This window comes from Falco naumanni, chromosome 4, assembly GCF_017639655.2.
Source record: "Falco naumanni isolate bFalNau1 chromosome 4, bFalNau1.pat, whole genome shotgun sequence".
NCBI classification, from domain to species: domain Eukaryota; kingdom Metazoa; phylum Chordata; class Aves; order Falconiformes; family Falconidae; genus Falco; species Falco naumanni.
The window spans coordinates 108,030,839-108,043,692 of NC_054057.1; the positions used below are offsets into that span (position 1 = coordinate 108,030,839).

At 52.1% G+C, this 12,854-nt stretch overlaps 1 protein-coding gene across 4 annotated transcripts in view; it reads left to right on the top strand.

Annotated features, from left to right (window-relative positions):
• The window catches only part of PHF2 (PHD finger protein 2), a 97,644-nt gene extending 85,588 nt beyond the window's left edge, over positions 1–12,056 (top strand). For 2 of the 4 annotated variants that reach the window (XM_040591326.1, XM_040591327.1), the window contains exons 20-24: positions 3,345–3,622; positions 5,374–5,469; positions 6,394–6,503; positions 7,726–7,987; positions 11,080–12,056. In XM_040591326.1, coding sequence (XP_040447260.1) covers positions 3,345–3,622; positions 5,374–5,469; positions 6,394–6,503; positions 7,726–7,987; positions 11,080–11,168 — 835 coding nt within the window. In that variant the 3' untranslated portion in view covers positions 11,169–12,056. Of the gene's footprint in view, positions 1–3,344; positions 3,623–5,072; positions 5,470–6,393; positions 6,504–7,725; positions 7,988–11,079 lie in introns of those variants that run through there. The other 2 variants (XM_040591328.1, XM_040591329.1) reach the window with 2 other exon arrangements.
• The last annotated feature ends 798 nt before the right edge of the window (positions 12,057–12,854 follow it).

The window sequence follows — 12,854 nt, forward strand, 5'->3', positions numbered from 1 at the left end:
CTCCAGCCATGTAGGCAGCATGTGCAGGCAGCAAGGAGAATGGGGAAGAAGCCACCCCTCGAGTAATATTCTGCTGAAATTAATAAATTCAATTTTTGTGTTTGAGGTTATAGGTGAAAGGCTCAGTAAGTGCTTATGAAAGGAAGGAGATGATCTGCCTAGAGATGTTAAACCCTCAGAAATGGCAGTAGTAGAATTGTTGTGAATAGTGAGGCACTGGCTCCCTGCATGATACCCTCTCCTAGCTTCAGGGCATTGGGATTGTTCCTGTGCCCAGACAGCGCAGGGGCCAGCCTCAATTGAGGAGGTAAAACCTTAGTCTGTCCATGCTGAATAGTGTGTATTCTTGTCATGATCATGCCTGTTTGCCTGTTGCCACCTGCTCTGGAACATGCTGTCAGGGAAAGGATGCTCTTGTCAAGTCTAGGTGGGTAACACAGGCAAGTGAAAGCCCCAAAACATAGCCTGAAGGGTTGTTCTATGCTCTCCTCCCTAATGAAGATACTGCTAGCAATGGCAAGCTGTTTGAGGCTTAAACCCAACGCAACAAATAGTTGCAGAGAGCGCTGTGTGTAGGGCACAAAGCCATCTGTGCCATACAGACCAATGTCTTCTTCCTTGAGTTCCTACAGAGATGATTTGCCCTTCCCTGCTCCTCATCACACTGTCCCAACCAGCACGGCAGGCTGGTCAGTCCTGGGGGAGATTTTATTTAGAATAAGTTTTAACAGCAAATTTTCCCTTCTGTTATGGTGCTTATCTCCGTTAATAATGTGAAAACGTGCAGCCGGTTTTCAGCTCTCCGGAGCAGCAGTAGAATGGCAGTTGCTGGTGATGACTATGCACATGGCTTGCTAGCAGGCTTGCAAGGCCAGGCTGCTCGGTGTGGGTGCAAGCTTGGCCCGTCGGGCTCCACACTAGCTCAAGTGTGGGCTCTGGGTGGGAGCGGACCCTGGCATATCTCGGACTGGTCCTGCACAGCTCAGCCCCGTGAGTCGTTCAGGCAGCCACCACGCTGCTTTGGCCATGCCTTTTCAGCCATCTGAGTGGTTCTTTTGCTTGTGGACTGAGCAGCAGCTGCACCGGGGTTTACCATGCTATGCTGGGTGTTGCAGGGGAAGCTGGCAGTTCCCAGCGTGGACGTCTTTCAGTTCCTGCACTATATGAAGCTGAAAACCACCAGATGCTTGCTAGGCAGCAAATGGTTATAGCGGTAACCTAATCTCTCAGTCATGTGTCCTTGTCTTTAGAAGAGTGAAAGGAAAACAATAAAATCCCAGAAAGGGAGGCCATGCAGAATGCTGAAGTGGAGCCCACTGCAAAAGGCACAAACGGCTGCCAGTCAGTTTGTTAGTGTCCTTTTCTCTGTTCATCCACAACATCATTTTTTAGCTTGAGGAGAGGAAAGCAAGGCTGCTGGGATTTGCAGAGCAGTGGCAGGGTCTGTGTTATCACTAAGTGCCACCTCACTGTGTGTTTGAAGGGCCTTTGCCAGCCGGCTGTTGGGAAGGGAGCATGGAGGCAGAAACACGGGTGGCTTTGCTCCTGCTCCCACACTCATTTTAAATGCTTTTTAAGTCATAGTTGTAACTCACAGGTAATTTACTTTCATAATTTTTTTTTAAATCATTGCTGAAGCTACAGAAAGATAATATGGCCTTCCAGAGCTTAAAAATTACTTTCTTATTCTTCTTGAATTTTTTTTTGGCTTAGAATGCTGAAATGCTTCTAATGAAAGTACATGCCAGCACATGCCCTAATGAGAAACACTTTGCCGTTGTGCAGCTCTGCCTCTGAGACATTTCACACACACATTCAGGTTATGGTTTGGCTCTCAGAACCACGGGTTTTGATCATATTCCACAATTTATTTGTTGAAGCTTGTGCTGCTTAAGGCAGTTCCTGTCTGATTTGCCCGTCTACTGGTCAGTATTTGATGGTCTGTTGGCAGTGTTTTGAGAGTCCAGTGTTTGCGAAAACAGTTGGGGGGGGGGGGAAATTTGAAAAGAAAATATGTTAATTTCTTATAGATGGTGCAAAATATGCCTTTGACAGGGAGAAGGCTAAGACACCTGGCATGATAATGAAGGGATTAAAATGTCTTTTTCCTAAATAAGTTTTCGGTGTCCTTCTATTCATTGAGTTGCTAGCTGCTAACACCAGTCTTAACTTGTTTTCAGGATTATTTATAAAGCAATTAGTGCCCAGAACCTCCCATTATGTCTTGTACGTTACTCTATCTGAAGTCCTGTAATGGTTTAGAGTGGATTAAATTAAGATCAAGTAAGAGAAAGCGATGCAGTACTGCTAATTTACTTGGGAAGTGGTGTATGTGAGTGGCTTCTATTGCATAACTGTAAAAAATATCATTACCACAGCAAGGTTTTTTTTTGCATTTCACTGTTTGCCCAAACTCCGAAGTTCTGGAAATATTTGATGATATGTTTTGCCTCTTGCAGAATTAATGTCTGGCGTTCTCTGACAAGGTTATCATTCTATGTTCTGTATTTTCGGGAGCATGCTTTCCCACCTTGCTAAGCATACATGCCAGTCAGAAGTTACACATTGTTTGACCTCAGCCTACTCTGTAGGAATGTATTTCTTTCTGTAGCAGGTGTACCATCCCTGTTGACAACTGGCAATAAAATACCAAAAAGCACGTTCAATGAAAGCAAGGTTTCCACCCACCCTGTAGTCCACCCATCCAGTCCATAGCTCTCCAGTATCTCCCATAATCAATCCATCACACGTCCACATCAGAAGACTCTCCCAATGCACTGCAGAAGGGTCTTGAATTGCTCTACCCTACCATGTTGTCCTGCCAGCAGATCCTGGAGTGGTGACAGCCCCCATTGTGAACTGTGGCCTGTAATCATAAGCTTCCTTCCAGTTGTTCATATTCTTCCTCCACTTGCTTGGCAGCATGTGGCAGAATCCCACCATGACACTCCCCTCCTGTGCAGACCCATAAGCCCTCAGAGTTGGTAGCAGAGACACTGCGCTGTTGGGAATGCCGTTACAGGCTTTGAAAAGTTACCTGACCCCTGTCCTCACCCACCAGCAACAACAGCCTGCAGGGAGCTGCACATCGTGTGCCCAGCCGTGCTGAGCATGGCTTCCTGGCTTCTGGGGCAGCAACCCCAAATCTGATGTGCTGTCTGTGATATTGCTGTTAGCATAAAAATAACTGGTGTCACTTGTGGCATGCCCAGCTGCTCAAAGGGCAGTAATCAGGAAATCTCTTCCAGCAACACTGTGCACTAAAAGGAGTCAACTCTTTGTGAGGGGTTTGTGTTTTTCTGGAATCGCTAACAGCTCTTGTATTTCTCAATGTTTCCCTGCAGTCAGCCACCTGCCTCACCCAGCACGCAGGAAGCAATCCAGGGCATGCTATCGATGGCAAACCTCCAGTCATCAGAGTCCTGCCTCCAGACATCATGGGGTACCAATCAGGCAAAGAATAACTCCATCTCCACACAAAACTCTAAAAAAACGGGTGGTGGCAGCAACAAAAATGCCGGGAAGCGGTTACTAAAGAAAAGCACAAAGAACAGTATTGACATCGAAGATTACGATGAAGATCAGGACCACTTAGATGCCTGTTTTAAAGATTCAGATTACGGTAAGTATGAACGAAGCGGTCTGTGTGAGTGTGTGCCTGGGTATGCATGTACATATTTGTGCATGTTTGCAAATACTGCCCATGTTTCTCATGATATGCTTGCTCAGTTTCTGTCACATCAAAATCGACTGGATATTTTGGTAAGGAGGAGTGCAAATAACAAGAGGTCTGCATGGCAAAATTAAGCAAACGCTGTACATTAGGAGACGGACTACAGAGCCGGTGGTGATAGGGCCATCCAGGTAGACTATATTTGAGGCAAGTCACATCAGAAGATCTTAAGAAGCATGGAAGCCCACTGAAACTGCATCAGTCAGCCAAGAAACAGGAAACTGCCCCAGAAACGTGTGTCAGGTACTGGTACTTACGACAGAAATGTCCTTGTCTGCACAATAGCAATAAAATGTCTAGCTGAGATGAATGAGTTGAATTTGTGCTTGGAAAAGGGATCCAGTGGTGTTCTGAGCATTGGCAGAGAGTGCAAACATCGGAAGTAGAAATGGGCACAAAGCCAGTTTGCACCAGTTATATCAGTTCTGCAGTAATAATCTACAGGAGGTTTTTTGAGTATAAGAAGTGAGGAAATGAAGAAAAGTAATAATGTGAAGACTGATAGAGACTGGAAAGCCTGAAGTAGCAAAGAGGGCAAGAGGTGGGTAGAGGTTTATGCTGCATAACAGGAAAGTCTGTGTGTGTGTTGAAGTCTCCCTGGCAAGCATGGCCATCAGAATCATTTGTTACAATTGGAAAAGTGGAGTGTGTCTTCTCCCATTATTAACAGAGATATCACGGCAAAATGGAGGTGCTGTGACATGCTGCAGACGGCTGCCCAGCCATTTAGAGTGCACTGTGTGCGCTGGGATGCAGCGGTAGCGCTGGAAGGTGCTTTGGGAAAGAGCAGCTCCATAAAGCTGTTGGACAGGGGTGTGCTTTGCAGACAGATGCCATGCATGAGCAAGGCTGTGCTCTGCTCTGCGCTGCTGAGGGGTGGATTTGCTCATTTTGTGTCTGTGCTGCCAGCAAATGGAGAGTCTTTGTTGTGAGCAGGCTTGGTTTCTAGAGGGTCGCTTTGTGCCACATCTGATCAGCAGACTTCTAGTGTCAGTGGCTAAATGCCACAGTAATGCCAAAATCACCAGTGACGTAACAAATGGCAACTGGCAAGAAAATCAAATGCACATGAGAAAAAAAATAATACAGAAACTTCATAGTACAGGCTTGGACAAAGTTCAGATAAGGTGGTGTTTATCTCAGAGGCCTGTGAAGGGTCCTTTGGTGGAATGGTTCACATTCATCTTTTGGGCACTCGCACTGTGTCTCATTTGGCTCTGCCTAACTGTGCGGCAGTCATACAGGCCAGGACAGTGTGGTGCTGCGTGAAGTGGTTGGCTGATGTGTCTTCAGTACCAGTCCAACTTGAGATAAGGAAACCTGTTCATGTCCCTTCTAGCTGTGCTGCTGCTCCACAGACAAGAGGAAGACTGATTTTTCCTGTCCGAGAAGTTTCACTCTGTATCCTGAAAGTACCTGGTCACAGTTTGACAGCAGCTCCCAAGTGTAACGTGTGGATGAGAGCAGGAGAAAGTCCCCTGAGTGTTGCAGCTGTGTCACCACTCAGTGGTACTTCTAGGGGACCTTGCTATTATAGCTGCGATGCCTGTAGTCACCCCACCTGTACAGAGCAAGTGGGCCTCTGTGCAGGGTAGAGTTGTTTCCTACATTGAAACTATTACCTTTGTTTCCTACTGTAGTTTACCCTTCTCTCGAATCAGATGAAGATAATCCAGTATTCAAATCCCGATCAAAGAAAAGGAAAAGTTCAGATGATGCCCCTTACAGTCCAACGGGTAAGTCCAAGTGGTCTCTTCTGCCCAGACTCAGGCTAAGTCATGCAGGTCCCTAAAGAACCAGCCATTTTTTCAAGGAGTGTGGAAATTGTAACACCACAACTAGCAATTTCTTTATCGTGTGAAGGATTAATCCTTTCCAGCACAGTGGGAGGTGATTACCATTCTCTGGGACTCAGCGCTGAGCAGTGTTAGCCTTCCTCCATCAATCAGTTGACTGGAAAAAGTCATTCCTCGGTGGGTTGTTGGTTTATTTTATTTCATACTCTTGGCAGTGAAACAATTGGTGGCCACCTTAGCAGTGGTATAACAGTGGAACCCCAGACAGCTGAGTAGCCATGGCTTTTAGGTGTTGACTGTGTAAAGAGTAACGAGAGAGAGTGTGGGAAGTCTCCTCCAGATTCAGCCAAAGCTGGTGGTCTGGAAGGGTGTTTTTGTTGCCGCTCACCAGAGGCAGTGACAGGCCAGGAGGTCCTTAGACCCTTTTGATAAGGCACATTAACAAGGGAGTCTGCGGCTTGCTGTGTGTGTGACACGCAGCCCATGTCTCATCAGCTTGTGGCACTGCATGTCCATCCCCAGCTGATGTAGCGGTGTACACTGTCCATTTGGAAATGATGCTGGAGTCCCTCCTATCTGTAGCGTAGGCTAAACTTCCCATGGCTTTGGCTTCAGGCAGCTGCAGCTGCCAGTGAAGTTGCTCAGCTGTGTTACATTTTTATTGGCAGCTTCTCCCCAAGCCACTGTGACTGGAGGCTGTTGGCACCTTCTGCCTCCGCGTGCATCCTAGGGAAGGAAGGGCAGAGGCTGCAGCATCCCTAGCCCTCCCTGCTCAGGAGGGCAGAGCCTCGCTGCCCATTGTGTGGTTATGCTGCTCAGACAAGCACGTGCTGCATATCTCACCTGCATCTACTTTCTTTGTAGCACGAGTTGGCCCCTCAGTGCCTCGACAAGACAGACCAGTGCGAGAGGGCACGAGAGTCGCCTCCATTGAAACTGGACTCGCCGCTGCCGCTGCAAAGTTGTCACAGCAGGTGAGGTTGCTTGAGAAGTAGTAGCTGCCAGGGAAGGAAAGCCCTCTCCCCCAGCAGCAGAGACATGCCCAAATAGCAGTGCAGTGTCAGTCCTCCTCAGTGCTTATTCATGCCAGTGACACAGGGCTCAGCAGTCTCAGGGGAAATGAATGGGATGAAAGTCCAATAGTGTCACAACGTGTCTGACAAGACCACAGAGCAGAGCAGGCGATGTGTTGGAAGTGTAGAGAAGTAGGAGCAAGCAAGCATAGCTCCCAGGCTAAGACAGAAGGAGGCTGCCCAAAAGGAGTATGCATGAACCACATATTGATGTGCATTTGAGAGTCTGACTGGTGTGAATGCCTTGTCTGTGGAAATCAGCTGCTGGGAAGCATAAGGGTTTACTTCCAAAGACTTGGTGAACTGTGGGTAACTGTGGGTCACTTTAGCAAAGATATTGAGGCCCTTTGGGTGTTGATAAGTGTCCAGTCTCTGAAAGGGTCAGATAGATGCTAAGCACCTAACGCACATAGGCCCCATACGTGTGACACCATGAGGTGCAAAGGTGACAAGGTCTGCTGGACCAAGGTTGGTGAGACACCTTGGCGAGTTGCTGGAGATGCAGGTTTTGGTGGCATTGGGCTTCTGTGATGCACAGTGTTGAGTAGAAGAGCTCTAAGAATGGTAGCAGGGTTTCATCAAGAAGCCAACTAAAGGTAGGCAAAGGAAACAGGACGGTGACAGGCCACTGTTCTCATGGTATGTGTGTGTTAGTGCAGTTACAGGTCGGGAGATAATGTGTGTGTCCTAGCAGGAAGCAGAATCTGTGAATCAGTGGGATGTTTAATATCCTCCATGCTATTGTGAAAGTGTATGAAGATACCTGAAGATAGGAGTTGCCAATTTTTGTGGAACATCGAAAGATTTGTTCATGCAAAACCACGCTGGTCTCCCAAGGCAGGGTCATTTTGGTCCTGGCTGGTTCCCGCTTGCTGCAGTGTATGCAGAGTTAACAAACAAGGAGGCTCTGCACAAAACATACATAGATGCAAGAAAGGCAAACATGTGCGTGCAGCAGAGAGAGCTGTGAGCGAGATGATATCGGAACAGACCCCGAGCAGTTTGTACATGGCAAACTTCGTGGGTTTTCATTGTATCAGGACCCTAAGCAACGCCGCTGGCCCTTGCCATAGCTAAAGGTCTTCTGGGGATTAATCTGAGCTTCATGTTTGTCATTTTAAAGGAGGAACAAAAAGGCAAGAAGAAAAAAAATACCAAAAAGAAGCTGTCAACCAACAACACGAACAAACTGGCTCAGGAAGGCAGCTCACCAGAGCCGAAGCTGGAGTCACATGCCAGCAGCCTCACAGATCACGAGTACACTGCAGGGGCCAGCACCTTTGGGGTCGCCCAGCCTAACAGGGGATCGCAGCCGATGGCACCCGGTGTTTTCCTCACACAGAGGAGACCCTCATCATCCTCGCAGAACAATGCCTCCGCCAAAGGTACCAGGAAACGCCTGGGGTTATGGTGTAGGAATGGGGAAGGGTGAATTGGTCATGTAATCCGTGCCTTTTGCAGGGCCCTCACATGTTGTTGTGCCTGCTGTGGGTATGCAGAAGTGCTTTGGCAGGTTGGATTTGATTAGAGATAGGGCCCATGGCCTTAGCTGTTCTGGCACTGTGGGCCCATGTGTGCGTTTTGCTGCTGGGCTGTTTGTTGCATGGTGTGAGGCATCCCATGCTAGGAAGTACTCCTGGGCGTGCCCCGAGGCTCCTGAGGAACACCTGCAGTGGTCACATCACGGTCCAGCCTCTCTGGCGAAGCCTTGTCCAGGGGAAGATGCATCCGTGAAGGCTGTTCTGCCCAGGGCTAGGTCAGGCACTGCTGTGGTTGGGTGGTGTGTGTACACCAACACATGCTGACATGTAGATGAGGACATCCCAGCCAGCAAGCGTAGAGCAGTGCAGATCTGCAAACCTGTCTTGAGACTTGCCACAAGGGAGCAGAGGAGTATCAGACCTTGGGAGTAACACAGCTGCACAACACCAAAGCCAAAAGAGAGGAAGAGGTCGCTTGTTGTCTGCTGTAGGGAGAGCGTTACAAAGCTGAGGCTGTCTTGGAGTCTAAGCTAGGACCTCCTGTTCTCTGCTTGAACTTTGCTGAGGAAGCCTGACAGAGGGAGGTGGGTGGGACAGGCACCATGTAGCGTGAGGATTAAGTGTGCAGTCCCACTGGGAGAGGCCCTGGTGTAGAAGGTGACGCAACGTGGCAGATGTTTCCTGTGTTCCCCTGTATTTGAGCAGAGCAAGTTAGAGGTAGCGCATGATGTCCTGGCAAACAGTAAAACATCAGAGCAGCCTGAATGGGCCATGCAGCAGGACATGCATAGCCAGAGTCCTGCCAGGAGCTGGTGATACCTGTGGCTGTCTGCTGAGCTGGAGTGGAGTGAACGTGTTTGCCTGGAATGGTGTCTTTGTGGTGAAGTGGTGGCATTAGTAAAACAGGTCCAAGCCAGTGGAAGATGTAATGGGAAGAGAAGTGCTGAATGGAGTCAAATCCCAGTCTGGTAAGCTAGGCGGCCCAGTCAGGGCATTGTGAAGGGAGCGTGGCCAGGCATGTGGATCACACGTTGCCCGTGGTATAGCTCAGTCCTCAAAGGAGGGAAGGAGCCATGTCCCCAGAAAGTGAGTGGCTGACCTTGCAAGGAGTGGAGCACTTTCAGGGCCTCCTGTGCAGGGTCTTGGGACAGCTGGGGGCACCAAGGGCATCTCTCTGCATGGAGCACAGGGAAGTGCTGAGCCTGGGGACTACCAGCTTGGGCACCACTGGGAATGAAGGAACTGTGAAAGGAGATGGTGGGATGAAGCACAAGTAGGGAGCTCTAGGGCCTCCTCAGGGAAGGTCTCAATCTTAACAAGTGAGGCAAAAGGATGAGAAATGAGGAAAGTTCCCACAGAAAGTGTCACCCACACTGTCACAGTCTTTAAGGCTGGGGCACTTATTGCAGATGGGAAGAGTGGAGAGGGGCGAAATCTCTGCAGGTATTGCGCATGGGTGTATCAGTGGCAGCATGATGGGAAAAGAAAAGACTGCGTAGGTGTGCGTTGTGCCTGGCAGACTCCTGTGCCTTGGTGACCAGGGGAGTTTCTGGCCGTAAGGTGGTAGCAGACGAGTGGTGGGGCAGCGAGCAGCTGCAGTATTTGCACTGGACCAGGACACAGGGAGCACAGACCTCACTGAACCGCACAGCTCATGGGCAGAGGCCTGAGCTCATGGCGGTGGTGTCTTCTCATCGGTATGGGGACAGGGGACGTTGTCCACTTTGGGTGTGTTGTAGTGCCCTGGTGCTGGCCTGCATCTGTAAGAAAGCAGTGTAGTGTGTGTGTGCGCGCGTGTGTGTGTGTGTCTGTATGTGCATCTTTTCAGTGTCCTTCTGGCAGGGCTGGATGCAGGTGGTCTGTCTAGCTCTGGGGGAAGAGAGGGCAAAAAGAAACGTGGCACTGTGATGGCACATGGGTCGGTCTCAGAGTGGTGGGCAAAGTACCAGGCATCCTCGGGGCAGTGCTTAGCCCAGGGCTTATGGTGGCATGTGAGCTCAGCACCCCTGTGCTGCAGCTTTCCCTCGGAGGAAGGCAGAGAGGTGCCCAGAAATCCCTGGGCAGCGTGCAGGTGCGTGGTGAAGGCTGGCACTGCCAGGTACAAGGAGCGGTGGGGTGATTGCGTGTGTGCAGCCTCTCCTGCGAGGCACTGAGGAGCAGGACCGTGCTGGCATGGCTGGGTTCCCACTGGTGCCCATCAGCAGTGAGCCAGGCCCGGCGTCAGGCCAGGTGAGGGCACAGGGCAGCAGGGCACTGCGGTGGCAGGAGAAGCCCCAGCAAAGGCAGGAATGAGCCTCCAGCCTGAGCAGCAGCGGGGGGTGGTCCAGGGCTGGGGGTCAGACATGTGCCCCTGCCATGGTGGTGCTGCTCCTTTGGGGGCTCTGCTCCCCGCTGAGCCCTGATGGATGCCTGGAGAGGGGGGGCACCAATGCTTGGGCATGCTTGTGGCCTTGGAGGGGCCGGGGGGGGGGACCTCGGCTGGCTCCAGGGGCAGCCGGGGGGAGCTCCAGGGGCAGCCGGGGGGAGCTCCAGGGGCAGCCGGGGGCAGCTCCAGGGGCAGGCTGCGGAAGCTCCGAGAGCAGCCTTGGGGGTGCCCCGGGGGCCCAGAGGCCGCCTATGGAGGGGCCCCAGGGGCAGCCCAGGGGGTGGGGGTGGGGCAGGGGCAGCCCAGGGAGGGCCACAGGGGCTCCATAGCCAGCCGGGGGGGGCTCCTGGGGCAGCCCGGGGGGGGGGGGGGCTCTAGCCAGCCTGGGGGGCTCCATAGCCAGCCTGGGGGGGCTACTGAGCGAGCCTGGGGGGGGCTCCTGGGGCAGCCCGGGGGGGCTCCTGAGCCAGCCAGGGGGGCTCCATAGCCAGCCCGGGGGGGCTCCTGGGGCAGCCCGGGGGGGGATCCTGAGCCAGCCAGGGGGGCTCCATAGCCAGCCCGGGGGGGCTCCTGGGGCAGCCCGGGGGCGCGGGCCGGGCCGGGCGGGCGCTGACCCGCTCCCGCGTTGCAGGGAAGCGCACGAAGAAGGGGATGGCCACGGCCAAGCAGCGGCTCGGCAAGATCCTGAAGATCCACCGGAACGGGAAGCTGCTGCTCTAGCGGCGGGGCCGGCGGGGCGTGCCGCCCGGCTCCGGGCCACCGCGCCCGTCATCCCTTTAACTTTCAGCGGTCGAAGTGTACAGAATCCTGCTATAAATATTTTTTAATATAGATGTCCTTTCTCAGAGCGCTGAGAGTGACTAGCCGCCAAAAGTTAATACTAACCCCGGCCGGGCGGGGCCTCCCCTCAGGCGCCGGGCGGGCGGCGGGGGGCGGCCGGGCCGGGCCGGGCCGGGCCGGGGGGCCCGGGGGGGCCGGGGCCGGGCCGCCGGGCGCGTTTCTCAGGCAACCCCCGTCGCCCTGTGTAGCTGCGTTTCCCGAGGCACCCTTTTCCTAGAATGTAGCTTGTACATAGCTTTTGGAATAACCACCACCGGTTTTTTATAAGGGGAAAGTCTCTCCGGGGCGCCGCCCGCCGGTACCAGCTCTTTGCGTAACTTCTTGTACGAGGAGGGAGACAGTTATTTTACTAGCACCTTGTGGAGTGTTTCCGTGTTTTGTGACGATGTAATTTATTAATGTTTGTAGCTTTTTATATTTGTACATTTCTTATGGGCTTTGTTTATATACACACATTACCGGGGCGCGGCGCCCGCGGGGAACCAGAGCCACCTGCGGCCGCGGGCGAGGGCCGCGCCAGCCTGGGCGTCGCGCCGGCTTTTTTATTATGATTATTATTATTATTAGTATTATTATTTTTTCGCGACATGTACATTTCTAACAAAGTTTATCGTGGCTATCTATCTATGACGGTGTTTTATTTACCGATTCATATCAAATGCTCTTGTATCGAGTTCACGAAATCTAAGTAAACCTAGAGCAAAGTTTAAAAAAAGAGAAAAAAGGAAAAAAAAAAAAAGCAAAGTAAACTATTTCAGGTTTTGTACACAACTGCCTGGGCCTGGCCTTTTTGTGGGGTTGGCACAGGGTTTGGTGGGGGAGCAGAAGCAGCCATGGGGGTCCCTCTGGGTGGGTGGGTGAGCGGGAGGAGCGGGCGCCCAGCCCACCACAGCCTCTGCCCTGTTCAGCCTGCTCCCGCAGCAGGGGCAGGCGGGTGGGGGGCTCTGCAGCCCCATCGCAAGCACACCACAGGCTGCAGAGCCCATGCCCCATCTGCCGCCCAAAACCCTTACTGAGACCCCTCTTGCTGTAGCACCACAAGAAGCCCTGGCTAATTCGACACGGCCTGAGTGTCCTGGTGAGATTCCCTGTGTTCCACCCAGTCACGTCTGCCCACTGCCCAGCACCGCTGATGACACCTGTCTCTCTTGGACAAGCATACACGCTTGCTTCCTGCCTCCGTCCTGGCGGTCACCAGGTGCTGCAGGCTTCCCCCTTCTTTTCACTCACTGAGACGTCGGGTATCTCACCATTTGCTGTGAGCCATTTCTCCAGACGGACCCTGCCGCCCCTGGGCCTTTTCCCACATACTTCTTGGTTATCCTAAGAGAGGCTGAAGGTGATACCCGTAGACATGCACAGCTGCTGCTGCTGTAGTTCTTTCCTAACGCAAGGCTGTTCAACTCTCCCACACTCAGGCTGCTGCCTAGCACTTTGGCCACGTTATGCTGGCAGTGACACGAGCCACCTACAGCCTGCGCAGTTACCTGTTGCCCCTTCCGACAGCCCCAGCCAGCTCAAGGTTACCGTTGCAGAGCCCTCTGTCTAGAGGTAAGCATGATGTGG